We start from the raw sequence: 16863 nt of genomic DNA, 5'->3' as shown, positions 1-16863 counted from the left end.
AGTTGTTCTTCAAGATCTTTTTAAATCTTTCCACCTCCTAGCTTAAACCTATAGTCTCTAGTTTTAAGTTCCCCTTCCCTGGGACAAAGAATCATGTATGTTCACCCGATCTACATCCCTGTCCATTTCTTTGGCTAGTAGGGTGGGAGGGACTGCAGTGATGTTACATGGTATGCATTGATCCTGAGGCTGTGCTTAAACTCAGGACTGTTGGTTGTTTCAATGTGAGCACAAGTTTACCAAGTATAAGGTACTGGCTGCTGTGGACCCTGGCGTCATTCGACGATGATCTGATTTTCCTAGATAGAGGAATCCAAAGGGATCTTTTCTATAGATTATAGTGAATGGGGTTTGGAGCATTCTGTTTCCTTAACACTGATGGGCTGACCCAAGAGGTACTACAGATGCCTGAAATCTAGAGCAATACACACAATGTGCTGGAGGAGCTCGGCAGATCAGGCAGCATCTATGGAAGGGAATAAATGGTCAACTTTTCGGGCCAAGACCCTTCATCAGACTCATGATGAAGGATCTCGGCTCGAAACATTGACTGATGGGCTGTTGTCGTTTGTGGGGATGAGACTGGTACAGGTCAGGTGATTAATGTTGGATTATTACATTTCTCATGAGTTATCATTTTCTTCCAGTGTGATATACCTCTGTTGTGTTACGGTGTACAGAATCAGTATTCAGACCTCAGACCTCCTGATATTTGACTGTCCTCTGACCCATGTAAACAGGCTAATCTCAGAGTCCCAGTCAAAACGCTTACTAATGTGGTATATGCCAGATAAGTTTCACACCATCTTAACCAATCCCAGTTGGTCAAATGGCACTGTGCATAAACCATATTAAATCTGCCAACTCTTCCCAAGTAGTTCGAAAGTTGCTTCTACCATATAGGCATGAATGAGTGCACAGTTCTGAACATCTCTGTTGTGAAACTTGTTCTTTTGACACCTTAAAGACCAACCATTTCTTCTGGGGCATGGAGTCAGATTTTGTTCTATTTTTGAAAAGAATGCCGTGGAGCTGTTGGAGATAATCTTTCAGTAAGTTTGCATGTACTGGACGGCTTCAGAAATGGCCTCTTGCCTTTTAATGTACTGGTACCCTTTTAGACACGTTGTCCTCATATTTGAGGGGACAAAGCGTTTTGCTTTCATCATGTCAAGTGCCAGAAATCAGGAAGGCCTGTGATGTGCTTGTGAGAATGAACTGTCATGCAGTGGTGAGACATCTCAGACCCTGCTACCATTCTGAGCTTACAGATGATGTGAGGTAGCTGGGGAAACCCAGAACAGTTGGGTCTTCAGGCAGTAGATTAAACCGTAGTGTAATGCTGGAGTCCTGCGATGTTGCCTGGTGATTCCCCTTGACTCTGTTATACTGGTCATTGTGAACTTGGAGCCAAGTCTCACCAATTCAGCCTCATTCAACAGACAGCTGATAATGTACCAGTAGCAAACCAACTTGGCTTAATCAAACATCTTAACCTTTTTTATGCTATGGACCAGTCCCATTAAACAAGGGGTCCACAGACCCCAGGTTGGAAGCCCTTGCATTAGAGGGTTCACTATGCCTCATGGTGGTGCATTGGGTAAAAACACTGCGTCACAGTGCCAGAGACCCGTCCACAGTCCTGACCTTGTGTGCCATCCTAAAGATGTAAGAGTTGGTAGGTTAGTTAGCCACTGTAAATTGCTCCCAGTGAACAATAAAATCTGGGGCTGTGTTGGGAAAATGAAGGGATTAAAGGTGTGACGGGCCTGTTTCCTCACTATATCTCTCCATGACTCTATAGTTTCACTGCTCTTCTGGTGGATCTCTTGCCTTCTGCTGCCCATAAACTTTACCTTATCTAAAACGTGCTGCTCAGTTCCGATCTCACAACATCCCATTCACCTACCACCCGTGCTCATGGTGACTGTCCTCCTTCCTGGAGCGTGAAAGTCTCATATCCTCGCCGCTTCTGAACAAATTTATTGTCTGTAAATTCTTCCCTTCTCCGTAAGCTTCTGCGAGTCAGTGATTTCCCACCATTGACTGATAGATATGGTCTGTGCCCCAAGCTGAGAAATTCCCCACTCAAACTCTTCCCCATTAAAATGCTTTTTAGAACATGAAATAAAAACACAATTTTTAAAAGTTCAAAGTAAATTTATTATCAAAGTACATGTATGGCACCATATACAACTCTGAGATTCATTGTCTTGTGGGCGTACTCGGTAGATTTGTAGATAAGAACCAAAGCAGAATCAATGCAGGACCACCCAACCAGAGTGCAGAAGACAACAGACTGTGTAAATACAAAAGAAGAAATAATGATAAATAAATAGGCAATAAATATTTAGAAGATGAGATTGAACAGTCTGGGAAGTGTGTCCATTGGTTATGGGAACATTTCAATGTTGGGGTGAGTGAAGTTATCCCCTCTGGTTCAAGGGTCTGATGATTGATATGTGGTTACTGTTCCTGAACCTGGTAGTGAGAGTCCTGAGGCTCTTGCACTCTCTTCCTGATGGCAGCAGCGAGAAGAGAGCATATCCTGGGAGGTGGGGGTCCCTGGTAATGGATGTTGTTTTCCTGTGTCAGCGTTTCATGTAGATGTGCTTGATGGTTGGGATTGCTTTACCCGTGATGCACTGGGTCTTATCTGCTACCTTTTGTTGGATTTTCCATGCAAGGGCATTGGTGTTCCCTTGCCAGACTGTGATGCAGCCAGTCAATGTACTGTCCACTACACATCTATAGAAGTTCGTCAAAGTTTTAGATGTCTTGCCGAATCTCCACAAAAGGTCAGGAGGTCCGACAGTCTCTGTGGAGACAGAAATAGACTCAACCACTTAGCATCTTTAGCCAGAGGGTGGTGAATTTGTGTAATTTATTATCACAGGCAGCTATGGAGGCCAGGTCATTGGGTGTACTTAAGGCAGAGCTTGATAAGTTCCTAATTGGACACGGCATCAAAGGTTACGGGGAGAAGACCAGGAAGTGGGGCTGAGGGAGGGAAAGGGCGGAGCAGACTTGATGGGCCAAATGGCCTAATTCTGCTCCTATGTCTTATGGTCTTATTCATCAGTCAGTTTGACGATCCAGTTCTGAAGTAAAGGCCTTTAACCTGATGCGTAACTCCACAGATGCTGCCTTGCCTGCTGAGTGTTTTGTAGCAGTTTTCTGTTTTGAATTCAGAGATTCAAAATCTTCATTGCTTTGTTTCTGTTCTTGAAATCTACCTCTGCCCAAGCTCTTTCCAAATGTCTCAGTATCTCTTTATATATCCCTGCACTGGATTCTGTTTATTGCACACCTGTGGACCACGCTTGGTTATCTTACAGTTTGTGTCCCCCCCATGGAAAAGTAGCCTAGCTGCCCTTAAGCCCCCCACTTGTGGGTGTGTGTTGGGGGGGGCCCATGGTTTCACCTTAGGTGGCCAGAATGAGAATCAGGTTACGTCGTGAAATTTGTTGTCATGCAGCAGTATATTGCAATACATAATAAAACTACATTACAGTGAAGATATACAGTATGTATAAAAAAAGTTGACTTAGTAGAGTAAAAAGAGAAAAAAAGTACTGAGGTCGGGTTTATGGGTTCAATATCCATTCGGAAATAAGATGGCAGAGGGGAAGAAGCTGTTCCTGAATCATTGAGTGTGTGCCTTCGGGCTGCTGTACCTCTTTCCTGATGGTAGCAGTGAGAAGAGGGCGTGCCCTGGGTGGTGGGGGTCATAATGATGGATGCCGCCTTTCTGAGGCTTCGCTCCTTGAAGATGTCTTGGATACTGAGGGGGGGGGGTGTCTAGGGCCCATGATGGAGCTGACTAAGTTCACAACTTTCTGCAGCTTATTTTGACTCTGTGCTGTAGACTCCCACCTCCATACCAGAGAGCGAAGCAACCAGTTAGAATGCTCCAGAAATTTGGTGGTCATTTATGGGGCAGTCACCGGACCTTAATATGGAAGAGCAAGATCACAGCTCCCTTTGTGTCTGAGACTGGAAAGTATGTGTGAGCGAGTTCTGCATCAGGGCAGTTGAAGCTTACTGAGATTTAAAAAAAAAATAACGTAAATAAATCCTGCGATGTGTACTTTAATACTTCACAAAGGTTAGTCATGGAAAACAAGATCTTGACTTCCAATTAAGTAGCCCTGGAAGCCTTGAATCCCTGATGCTTTTACGTCATTGACAGCATAAATCACTAGGAAGTGGTTTTGTTTTGAGTTAGGATTACAGTCTTGTGAAGTGATGCGAGTTGCCTGAAGAGGTCATTTATATTGTTAGTTTGAAGTTGGACCATTAGAATGTTGGCGCCACAGGCTGCTCGTAATTGAAGTGTTGAAACTGAATGTGGGTTTGACAGGGCCCTGACTAAATGCAGCCTCATTATTGATGCAAAAGTAGAGTTTCTGAGTGAGCACTGTAGACTTGGCTAAGAGTTCCTTTCAGACACAAATTCCTTTCGGGAAATCAAATCCACTTTCCGTCTTCACTTTTTGTTATCAAGGTAGTATATTTCCAGATGTGCGTAGCAGACAGTGCAAAGTGGGATCACCCGCTCCACATTTAATGCTTTCTTGTTTAGACATAGGCATAACACATAGGAGCAGAATCAGGCCATTCGGACCATCGAGTCTGCTCTGCTATTCCATCATAGCTGCTGCACAGCACTGAAGTAAGCTGCAGAGGGTTGTAAATTTAGTCGGCTCTATCAAGGGCACTATCCAGGTTATCTTCAAGGAGTGGTGCCTCAAAAAGGCAGTGTCCATCATTAAGAACATGCAATAATCCGGACATGTCCTCTTCTCATTGCTGCCATTAGGAAGAGCCATAAGATATAGAAGTAGAAGTTGGCCATTCAGCCCATCGAGTCTGCTCCGCCATTCAGTCATGGACTGATCCAATTCTTCCAGTCATCCCCACTCCCCTGCCTTCTCCCCATGCCCTTTGATACCCTGGCTAATCAAGAACCTATCTATCTCTGCCTTAAATACACCCAATGACTTGGCTTCCACAGCTGCTCGTGGCAACAAACTCCACAGATTTACCACCCTCTGACTAAAGTAATTTCTCTGCATCTCTGTTCTGAATGGACGTCCTTCAGTCGTGAAGTTGTGTCCTCTTGACCCTGACTCCCCTACCATGGGAAATAACTTGCCATATCCAAGGAGGTGCAGAAGCCTGAAGACACACTCAACAATTCAGAAACAGCTTCTTCTCCTATGCCATCTGATTTCTGACTGGACATTGAACCCATGAATATTAGATACTACCTCACTACTTCTTTTATTTTCTATTTTTTGTTGCACTACTTACTTAATTTAACTACATATACGTACACACACCTTAATTCAAAACCTTCTTTTTCTCTATTATCATGTATTGCATTGTACTGCTGCAGCAAAGTTAATAAATTTCACAACACATGCCAGTAACGTTAAGCCTGGTTCTGATTTATTATCTCTCTCAACTCCATTCTCCTGTTTTCTCCTTCCTAATCAAGAACCTATAAACCTCTACTAAATATACCCAAAGATTTGGCTTCCACAGCCATCTCTGGCAAAGAATTCTACGGATTCACCGCTTTCTGGCTTAAAAAGTTCCCCCTTGTCTCCATTCTAAAGGAACATCCTTCCACTCGGAGGCTGTGCCCTCTGGCCCTAGACTCTTCTTCCACACCCCCCCCCCCACCCCCAAAAGGAGACATCCTTCTCATGTGCACTCTATCAGGCCTTTCGATATTTGAAAGGTTTCAATGGGATGTCCTGGGATTGGCCTTGAATCTGTACTTGTAAATTTTACTTTTACCTGGTGGACTGTGCAGCTTTGCTGCATCAGAGAGCAGCAGATTCAGTTCAGGCAGAGCTGATTAATACAAGAAGCAAAAGGAAAGAGCAGGTTAGGCTTGATTGTGTTAGTGTAAGGCCTGCACTGAACTCACAGATTTCTGTGAGGAACATCACAGAAACCAGCATCCCTTCCGTGGACTCTGTCTACACTTCTCACTGTCTAAGTAAAGCAGCCAACATAATCAAAGACCCCACACCTGTTGACATTCTCTCTCCCCTCCCATCAGGCAGAAAATTAAGAAGACTGAAACCATCTACCACCAGGCTCAAGGACAACTTTAGTCCCACTGTTGAACAGTCCCCTAGTACGATAAGATGGACTTTTGACCTCACAATCTACCTCCTGATGGTCTTCTGCCTTATTGTCTAACTGTAACACTTCATTCTACATTCTTTTGAGATTAAAGGGTTAGCTTTATTTATCACATGCACATCGAAGCATATAGTGAAATGCATCATTTGCATCAATGACCAACACAGTCTGGGGGGGAGGGGGGAGAGTGGGGAGGGCGGACACATGATGTGCTGGGGACAGCCCGCAATTGTCTCCATGCTTCCCGGGCTGGGAACCTATGTTTTAGACCTTTGGATAACAGTCAGAAAGTTGGACTATTCGATTGTTATCACCATACTGTTTGTGGGAGCGTACTTCTTGCAAATTAGCTGCTGTTTCTTGGATTATAACTGAATGTCCTTTAGAAGTCATTCATTTGCCATAATTAGCTTTGGAATAACTGAGGATGTGCAGGGTTATATAGGAGTGCAAGTCACTACTTTTGATTTTAGCTTAATTGTAATGAGTGACCTGGCAGATGATGCACTGACAGTGAATCTGTGGCCCCAGTGTTCGAATTTCAGGCGTTCTGTGCAAATATAAAGGTCTCCCATTAGCAATTGAAAGTCGGTCAGGCATTCCTTTGAATTCTAACCCTTATGCTTTCTCTTTTTTGTAGCAACACCCCTTCTTCACACTACATGAATCCAAAGAAACAGACGTGGCCTCATTTGTGAAGCTAATTTTGGGAGACTGACAAATTCCCAGGCAGTGCGACGGCTTTTGCGATTGGCCCACCTACACGCTCTACTTTGGGAGGAAATCGCAGGATATTTTCTGCCACGGATGATCTTGGAAATTTGTCAGCAGCAGCAGAAGTAACTCCAGTCTTTGGCAGGATCGGCCGGGTTTGGGAGGGGTGGGTGGGCATTGGCAAGGGTCGAGGAAAATTGTGAGGAAACTTAGGCATTTGGGAGAGAGTCCAGAGCAAGTTCCCTAAAAGTCTGAGTGATAGCATAAAATCCCATGGGAGGGGAGAAACTTCTGCTAAGTGTGTTTGACTAACATGCAAAAAAAAGCAAATAATTGGCAGGAAATTCACTTTTAATTGATTATTTTTAAAAAGTTAAATGAATGGTTAGAGGGTGGTGCCCTCAGAATTAACTAACAGTAGTGAATCACTCTGTGACTGTAAGGACTTGCATCGACTCAGATGATAAACTGGGTTCTTAAAAGGCCAGTTTAGCTTCTGAAAATGTAGAGATTTGATACAATGATGTAGAGAGAATGTATGCGTGTGTGGATGTGTGTGTATGCGTGTGTGTGCGTGTTTTTAATAGGTGCACTGAAAATAGTGTGACTGCAGGCAAACTAGAGGACAGCCACACTCTAGATCAATTGGGCAGGGTCCTAGGCGGACCCAAGCTTTGGCTCAGTGTCTACCTGCTTCCTGCCTACACACAGTGTGACTTTTAGCTACGTGTATAAAATGTGTAAATATGTGCTAACTTCCATATGACCCCCCCCAAAAAAACCCAGAAGTAACAATGCTCATCTCACCCCCCCCCCCATGTTTAAAGCACCGGGCAGACTAGATGGAACAGTTACTGTTATGTTTTCACCTGCTAGAGCCACTAAAGGGATAAACTTCATTCCCTCCCATCCCCACCTGATTAAAAAAAATTTAAAAAAACCTCAATTCAGCCTAATATTACATGTCGTGCACATCCTGTAAATTTTTGCAAGTTGTATTTAATGAATTGGTCAGGACAGAGATTGTATTTTTAAATAATGTTTGTACATGTCACATTTGAGGCAGTCATAGATTTTGATAAACCAAGTGATTTCACTTGGTTGATTTTTATAAATCAAGGTAGACTTGAACTAATTTTTATAAACTGATAAAGGAACTGAGTATTGTGAATCTTTGTCCAGTAAGTAGTACAAGTCTTGCAGGAAACACTGCTTACTTATAACCTACCTGCCCTTTTCACTGTTTTACTTGTCTTTATAGCTTCTGGATAATTGATCCCATCTCTTGACCTGCTGAAAATAGATCAGATCATTAGGTCAGAGTTACTTGCTCGCTTTTCAGTCATCAACTGAAAATTGTCATCCTCTTCATTTTCGTGCATTTGGTATTGATATTTTTCACACCCTCTCATTTATTTAACTTCTGTTTTGTTGGAAGAACTTTTGCCATCAGTGGAGCATCCTAATTAACTCTTTCAAACTCTGTACCCAGTGAGCTGCTGGGTCAGGGAACCTCACTTTATGGGGAGCGCCCGAGAGTGAATGCTTTTTTTCAATATTTACAAAGGGCTCAGAGACCTCCCCTGTTGAAAACAAAAATTCAAATGTTGCAGACTCCAGCCATTCTTTTCTGTATCTTACACCATAGCACTAAAAGGTCTACTCCCTTGATTTTGGGCAGATAACCTTCCTGTTTCTGTGAGATATATTCCACCCCCAGAAGGGAGACACCTTGCTTTTCTGACTGAGAAGTCATTTTGACACTAATGGACTGCAGATCAGGAGCCCCGTGTTACAGAGTAATAGTGCTAAGAGACAAGGGCTTGGTTAAGTTTCTGGAGTGTAACTCTCTGTCGAGCTTGTTGCTATTAAAGTCCACTGTTAGAATAGTTCATGGTGTCCTTTAGTTTTGAATGTTTATTCCTCAGCATAGCACTTAAAATGCTGGAGGAACACTGCAGATCAGGTAGCATCTACGGAAGAAAATAATCAGTTGACATTTCGGGCTGAGATCCTTTATTGTTGCTGGAAAGGATTGGGGCAAAAGCCAGAATCTTAGTATTTCATAAAACCAGAAGATAGAGGAGCAAAATTAGGCCATTTGGCCCATTGAGTCTGCTCTGCTATTTCATTATGGCTGATCCAATTTTCCTATCAGCCCCAATCTCTTGCCTCCTCCCCATATTCCTTCATGCCCTGACTAGTCAGGAATCTTTCAACCTCTGCCTTAAATATACGTAAGGACTTAGCCTCCACAGCTGCTTGTGGCAAAGAATTCCAGATTCACCACTCTCTGGCTAAAGAAGTTCCTCATCTCTGTTCTAAAAGGACACCCCTCTATTCTGAGGCTGTGTCCTCTGTTCTTAGACTCTTTCACCAGAGAAACATCCCTTCTACATCCACTCTATCAGGGCCTTGCACCATTCAATAGTTTTCAATTAGGTCACCCCTCAGTCTTCTGAATTCTAGTGGAAACAGGCCCAGTGCCATCAAACGCTCTTCATATGACAAACTGTTCAATCCTGGAGTCATGGACTTCCTTTGAATCCTCTTTAGTTTCAGCACATCTGTTCCAAGATAAAGGGCCCAAAATTGCTCACAATATGCCAAGTAACCCCTCACCAGGGCCTTATAGAGGCTCAACATTACATCCTTGCTTTTATGTTCTAGTTCTTTTGAATGAATGCTAACATCACATTTTCCTTCCTCACCACAGACTCAACCTGTACATTAACCTTTAGGGAATCCTCCAGGACTCCCAAGTTCCCTTGCGCCTCAGTTTTGTGTATTTCCTTCCCATTTAGAAAATAGCCAAACCTTTCATTTCTTCTACCAAAGTGCATGACCATACATATCCCGACACTGTATTCCATTTGCCACCTTTTTGCCCATTCTCCTAACCTAAGTCCTTCTGTAGCCTCCGTACATCCTCACAGCTACCTGCCCCTCCACCTATCTTCATATCGTCTGCAAACATTGCAACAAGGTCATCAATTCCATCATCCAGATCATTGACATATAACTTAGAAAGAATTGGCCCCAACACAGACCCCTGCTTAGTTTAGATGTTTTTAATCCATTCATAGGCCCGTAACTAATTATCCATGAATTGAACAACTTTCTAGGCCATTCCCAAGGCAATTAAGAATCAACTGTATTGACTGAGAATTTAAATCACTGTTGTAACCAAATGGACTTTTATGTTAACCTAGTAGCTTCATGGTTATCATTGCAAATACTAGATGTTAATTCCAGATCTTTTGAATCAATTGAATTGAAAAATGTTTATGGCCAAAGATTTGAATTCTCTCCTTAGCATTACTAGTCTCGGCCTCTGGAAAACTGGTCCATTAATGCAATCACTGAACTGCCATATTACCGGTTAAGAGCACCCACTTGCCACAATACTCTGGAAGCGTATCTTCCATGCACTTTGGAGGTACATGAACAATTTCACTTTTTGATGTTGTTCTTTAAAAATTGACCATGTTTTTAAAAAAAATGCCAACAATAGGACAAGTCTTTCAGCGTGTTCTTGGAAGAATGTTTGCAGGAATATACAGCAGCTCTACATTTCAGAATCCAAATTGTCTAACTATACCGAGATATTAAACATGGAAGATGGAACAGTCCAGCACAAGATCAGGCCCCTCGGCCCCCAATTAAATTCATAATCAAATAGATAACCAGTGTCTTCCAGTTACACAATGTCCATTTCTTTCTATTTTCCTTACGTTCATGTGTCTGTCTAAACATCCCTTATAATGTTTATGCCTTCTAGGCACCCAACACTCTCCTGGTTAAAAAAAAATACTCGCCTCTCACATCTCCTTTGAAATGAGCTCCTTTCAACTTAAGTGCACATCCTCTGGTATGAGACATTTCAACCCGGGGAAAAAGATCTTGTCTAACGTAGTATTTTTAAAAAAAAAACTTAAAATCTTGCATCAGAACCAAAGCTTTGTTAATTTTATTTTAATGATTTAAAAAAAAAAGCCCAAGGCAGAGGAGGTTAAACTTCCAATGAGCCCACTAGACAGAGTCAGCAACTCGCTGAACTTTTCTTTAACGCTGCACTTGTATAGAAACCCAGAGAAGTCCCCTGTTTTCAATGATATGTAAGCACAATTTCCACTTTGCCAGGTCACAAAGCTGCTTTAAGCATTTGGAGTTAGCGGCAAGCACTTATTCGGAGTACTGATCTGGAGAGAGTCAACCCAGGTAGTTGACGTGATTGAAAAAAAGATTGAGGTTCAAGCAGTCCGGCTGATGTGTGGAATGTTGCTCTGGGTCCCTGAGTAGTTTGACGGTAAACAGAAGACTGAGTGGTGCTGTATCAGCATGGAGTTAAGCTGTTTGTGCAATGGTTGAACGGCACTGCCTGAGAGGTCCTGCTTCATTGGTGTAATGGCACTAGAGGGATGTCTGAGATGAAAAAGAAGCATGAAGTAGGTGCTATGCCAATTTAAATACATTTTTGACTTTCTAATACATCGGATGCAGCTCAAAACCTAATTTGCCTCATTTTCAAAGGCTGACTGACAAGAGGTTCTGGGAAAATGAAACCTTAGTTTTACGCCCTCGGCTGCCTTGAGTCTTATATGGACTTGAATCCGGCTGGTCGAGAGTCGGCAGACTGGCAGTCGTCAAGATATTTTAAACTCTGATCCTTGGTAAATCGCACTGTGATGAAGTAACTACCTGATTACAGTTCAGCAAGTGACAATCACACGAGGTTAACACTGTTAGAACATTGTTGATTAATTCATGTTGAGGAAGATGTTGGCAGATCAACACTGCAAATGAGGAGCTATTAGGATAGTATATGTTTATGTGAATTGGATGGGAGAGGGACAGTTGTCAGATGTTGCTATTTTTCCACAATATTTATATGACTGCTTTTGGAGTCACAGAGCACTACAGCACAGAAACAGGCCCTTCTGCCTATTTAATTTGTGCCAAACTATTATACGCCTAGTCCCATCCTCCTGCACTTGGATCACAGCTCTCAATACCTCTCCCATCCATGTACTTATCGAAACATCTCTTAAGTATTGAAATCAAACCTGCATCCATCACTTCCACTGGCAGCTCGTTCCACACTTTCACCGCCCTTTGAGTGATGAAGTTCCCCTTTAACATTTCACGTTTCACCCTTAACCCGTGACCTCTAGTTCTAGATTTCACCCAACTTCAGTGGGGAAAAAACCTGCTTACATTTACATTGACCTCTCAGTCAGCCTGAACTATTAGTGAGTGTAGGGTTCAGTTTGAGCTCGGAAGGTTAAGACTTGAATGGGAGATGGAGAACTTCAGTTCACTAATGTCTACTGCTCCTCAGATTGGACTGACTTTTTAGTTAAATCGCCCATGGACTCTGGGCTGCCTTCCAGATGTGGCTACAAAGAATACACTGCTCATTTTGTCTTTACTTGGATCTACTTTTCACTAGCTTCATTTTTCTAGATAGAGCTTTTAAAGATAGTGGAGTTAAGGGATATGGGGAGAAGGCAGGAACAGGGTACTGATTGTGGATGATCACAGTGAATGGTGGTGCTGACTTGAAGGGCCGAATGGCTTACTCCTACACCTATTGTCTATTGTCTACTTTAAAGGGACTTGACTTGGGGATTTAAGTGATATCGATCACTTCGGTTATCAAAGCCTTATTTTTATCAGTCATTTTAAATTGGACAATTATGAATCCTTTAATTCAGTTAGAGTGACCAAGATTCAGGGCTAAAAGATTGCAAGAGCTAGATAACTTTGATCCTGGTGGTGTGTTAATGCTGCTCCTAAAACAAACTTACTAAATACAGGTTGAAACACTCTGATTTAATATTCTGTGGTCTGATCTGCTCTGGCAAGCTTTACAGATCTCTAGTAATTAACTAATTCTAACTAAGAAATAAAATTAACTAAGATCTGTACTACCCTGGGGGAGCTAACTAAATTACTAATGCCATTTCTGCAATCTCAGCCAACAGTTTACAGCTTGGGGAAACTTCGTGTTACAGGTGGTTCTCAGAGTCCTTCTGTGACCAGGGGGATATATCTAGTTAAAATGCACAGTTCTCCGCAGAGGAAGATGATTGGGAATCATTTCTAAGGTGGGGGTTTTCTGTGGCCTTGTACCTGTCAAGTCAAGAGTTTCGACCTGTAGGATTTGCTTATGATCACTGTAATTAGGAAGTAAGTGTTAACCCTTGGGAAGGATCTGGAGTGATGGCCAGTGGAACGAAATGCTTAGTTCCCCTGATTCTTTCCACAACTGTGGCCCTGGTAAGGTGTCTTTAGCTCAACTCCCAAGTAGAACTTTCCCCCTTTTACTCAAAAGATACTTCCAGTTGAGAGGGTAAAAATTGAAGAGCTTAAATGGAGTTACTGAAGTCATGTGAAGGAATGGGCCAACCCTGAGTCCTCCACACACACCACAAGAGCAGTAGAGGCCTAGTTTTGGGAATCCACTGTCTCGACCACAGACTGCTTCCTGCAAAACTTGAATTTCTACTCCACCGCTGAATATCTCAGTAAATTAACTTTTGATCCAGGGACTCAATGAAGTTCTCTTTTTACTCCAAGTCACTTTACATTAAGGCCATAAGTAGGAGCAGAATTAGGCCATTTGGCCTATTGAGTGTGCTCCACAATTTGATCATGGCTGATTTATTTAACCTCTCGACCTCATTCTCCCCATAACCTTTGACACCCTTACTAATTAAGTACCTATCAACCTCAGCTTTAAAGATACCCCATTGTTCTCCTAACTGACTATGCTTCCTCAAGGTGAACCAGGAGCTGCAGCTCTCTGGTATCTGTACATGTTTTTAAAGATTGGATATGTGACACCAAATGAAATCCACTACAATAGTAACTACACTTTTGGAATGACTTAATTGACTGTGAAATGATTTGAAAGGAATGTGTAAGGTGCTAAATAAATGCAACTCTTTAGTTCTTACCTTCTTAAGGAGCTGTTAAGCGTTTTAGTTAATTGAAGAGCCTCGGTGCTATTTCTACCTGACTTGCAGTCCCTATTTGACATCAAAAAATCATGACGCAAACTGTGTGCGATCCTCAATATCTGCTAGAAGCCAGCAGTTAGATCGGAAGACTGCTTTAGCAATCGGGTTCTGCGTGTGAATTTTACTTTCCATTGAGAAATAAACTGAAGAATTCTCAAGTAGACTTGAGTGTGTGCGTGTGTGTTGCAAACTCGTCGCACTGCAACCTGATGGATTAGAGCAGAGGAGTATTTTCTGTTTTGGTTTTCAAAGTTTGTTATTCATTCATTCCCCCCACCCCCCCACTTCCCACCCCTTATGTACTATTGAACCAATACTGACCTAACTCCAGATGATGAAGCTGTGATTTCTGTCCAACCAGTTGGTGTTTATTTGGATAATGCTAGACAAGTTAGTGGAGCTATTCCTGTGCTGCTGAAGCCCGCCAAGAGCATAACTTGATTTAAACCCTAACAACTGTCCTTCTGACTCACAACATTTGGCAACTTGTGGAAGGGATAATTTCAGTCATTTCTACGCCTAGATACCACTGCCACATCTTGTCTCCACCAACAGACCAAACATTCGATCCACAGTTTGGGATGATTAAGAACAAAAGCATTTTCAAACTCTTAAGGTTCATTTACGTTTGAGATGAGCTGCAGCCAGAATTTCCAGTTCTCAGTGGATGTTGCTTAGGAGTCATCCTTGCATGTGTGTGTATGGGTGTGTACGAGTGTGTGTGGGGTGTAAGATAGGCTTGTTCATTTAAATGTATATGTTTGCAAAAATACTGCACAACCTGTTTGAGTTTATAATATTTATGGCTGGTGTATAATTTAATTTGATTTATTTGAAGCCTGGAGGGTGTGTATTGCGCAGGGGAGTGAGAAAGTAAAGCTGCAGTATTCCTTTCTAATGGCTGTTTGTTTCTCTGGGTGACTGCAAACCATTTGCTGGGGTTGAATGGTACTGCACTGTAACAAGGTATCGAGTCTCATCCAGCGACATGCTGTCGGGAACGTGACCCTCCTTCACAAAATGGTCTACTTTGATTAAGCCCCCCTTCTGATCTCCTTTGCTCAACCCCAGGAAGCCCAAGAGAGCATTGACTGAATATTTCTCCCACAGTCAGCTCCATAGGTAAAGGGGTCTTTCAGTGGAAGTTACCCACATCTTTATCGCTTCTCAGCCTAGTCAAGCACACAGTGAGATGGATTTCATGCTGGACTTAGTTTATTGCTGTCACTTTACCGAGGTACAGTCTTGCATACTGTCCAGACAGAGCATTGAGATGTTACAAGGTGAAACAACAACCCAATGCAGAATAAAAGTGTAACAGCCACAGAAAAAGTGCAGTGCAGTTATACAATAAGATGCAAGATCATAATGAGGAAAAGATTTAATTAATTTAGAGGCACAGCGTGAAACAGGCCCTCCATCCCTTTGAGCCACACTGCTGAGCAGTCCCCGATTTGACCCTGGCCTAATCACGGGACAATTTATAATGAATGACCAATCTACCAACCAGTATGTCCTTGGACTGCCGGAGGAAACCAGAGCACTTGGAGGAATCCCACATGATCACGGGGAAAATGTACCAACTCCTTACAGGCAGCAGTGGGAATTGAACCCGGGTCGCTCGTACTGTAAAGCGTCGTGCTAACCACACTGCTACCGTGCCACCCCTGTATGTGTGCTAGTATCTCAGTACTCCTATTCGCCAGTTGTGTCCTTATATACTATTGTCCATACTTATATATTCTGCCCATATATAGATTCACACCTAATTTTCCCTCTGTTCTCACATTCCTATCACCAGGGAGGTGGTGATACAGGCAATATAGTCGTTCATTCAGGATGGGTTGAAAGGATTGGAAGAATAATATTGCAGGGAGCAGACTCGTATCTGAAAACAGACTTTTCTAGAGTTGATCTTGGCTGCTCAGTGTCCCAAGAGGTTTCCTTCCGTAATGGAATGAGGCAGCAGCAATCACTCGTGACAGATCCTTACGACAAAGGGCAGTGCAATAGTTTACAATGCTATTTATACACTCATTAATTTACTTATGATGCGGACTAGCTGTTGCTACTGAGAAGGATCCGCCAACACAGTCACAGCAATCTGTGAACTTACTCTGAGGCCATCAGTCTCTTCTCCCTGCACAGTGCCCCAGCTGGCAACGAGGCTGCCTGAAAGGTAGAACAAGGCACCAAGGTAGAATAATTCCCTCCCTTGTCAGCTCTGCGAGGTAATAAAATGTAGGGAGTTACTGTCAAACTCCTTCCTCTCTGGAGGTTCAGGCAGGCAGGATAAAATGAGTTTGTTCTGTGACGACTTCTCTGAGCTCTGTGTCGATTAATCAGCGTAATTAACGCAGCACTCTGAGAAGTCGATACATATAAGGAAATCATTGCCTGGCTTGAATTTATTCACCTTGGCAGTACGGGCGGTCGCGCTGCAACAGGAAGGCTGGCTGGAAGTTGGCGCGGACTGCCTTCCAGGGTCTGAACTGAGCTAGTCTCCCATCGTGAACCTGACACCATCTGGTTGCCAGGCCATTAGTCCTCGCTCCGCCGACAGCAGCCTGATGATTTATATTACATAATTGGTCATGTGGCTGGCATTGGACACGTAACGTCATAGAACATCGCAGCACAGCCGAGCGTTGTCCCTTGGCCTGTGATGTTGTGCTGACTTTTTGACTCCTCTAAGATCAATCTAACCCTTCCCTCCTACACCACTTTGTAAGTTTCAGTGAGCTTGCTGTAAATTCTGTTAACGTAATGCTGGGTTTCATCTCCCCCTCATCAGCATTGAATTAAGTAAATGGATGTGACGCTGACTCAGTGCTAATTTTAAACTTATTTATGTGTACAACCCACGGACTGTTAAATAAAGTGTTATATGTTTGAAGTATTTATGAAGATTGAAAATGATCCTTGCAGACAAATTAAAAGGAATACTGCAGCTTTAAAAGGG

At 42.8% G+C, this 16863-nt stretch overlaps 1 protein-coding gene and 1 long non-coding RNA gene across 2 annotated transcripts in view; one reads left to right on the top strand and one right to left on the bottom strand.

Moving 5' to 3' along the window:
* Positions 1-7027, top strand: part of map2k6 (mitogen-activated protein kinase kinase 6) — a 128108-nt gene extending 121081 nt beyond the window's left edge. The window contains exon 12 of the mRNA XM_072242155.1: positions 6803-7027. Within this exon, the coding sequence (XP_072098256.1) occupies positions 6803-6880 (78 nt within the window). The 3' untranslated portion in view covers positions 6881-7027. The remainder of the gene's footprint in view (positions 1-6802) is intronic.
* Positions 2249-16446, bottom strand: LOC140187158 (uncharacterized). Its single transcript, XR_011883019.1, has 3 exons — positions 16018-16446; positions 8105-8169; positions 2249-2299 (listed from the first exon to the last, which is right to left on the bottom strand). It is a non-coding gene; the product is annotated as an uncharacterized lncRNA (long non-coding RNA).
* Between the last annotated feature and the right edge of the window lie 417 nt (positions 16447-16863).

The sequence above is a fragment of the Mobula birostris genome, chromosome 24, assembly GCF_030028105.1.
Source record: "Mobula birostris isolate sMobBir1 chromosome 24, sMobBir1.hap1, whole genome shotgun sequence".
NCBI lineage: Eukaryota > Metazoa > Chordata > Chondrichthyes > Myliobatiformes > Myliobatidae > Mobula > Mobula birostris.
The sequence above is the reverse complement of the archived record's forward strand: the minus strand, read 5'-3'. Positions and strand labels throughout refer to the sequence as shown.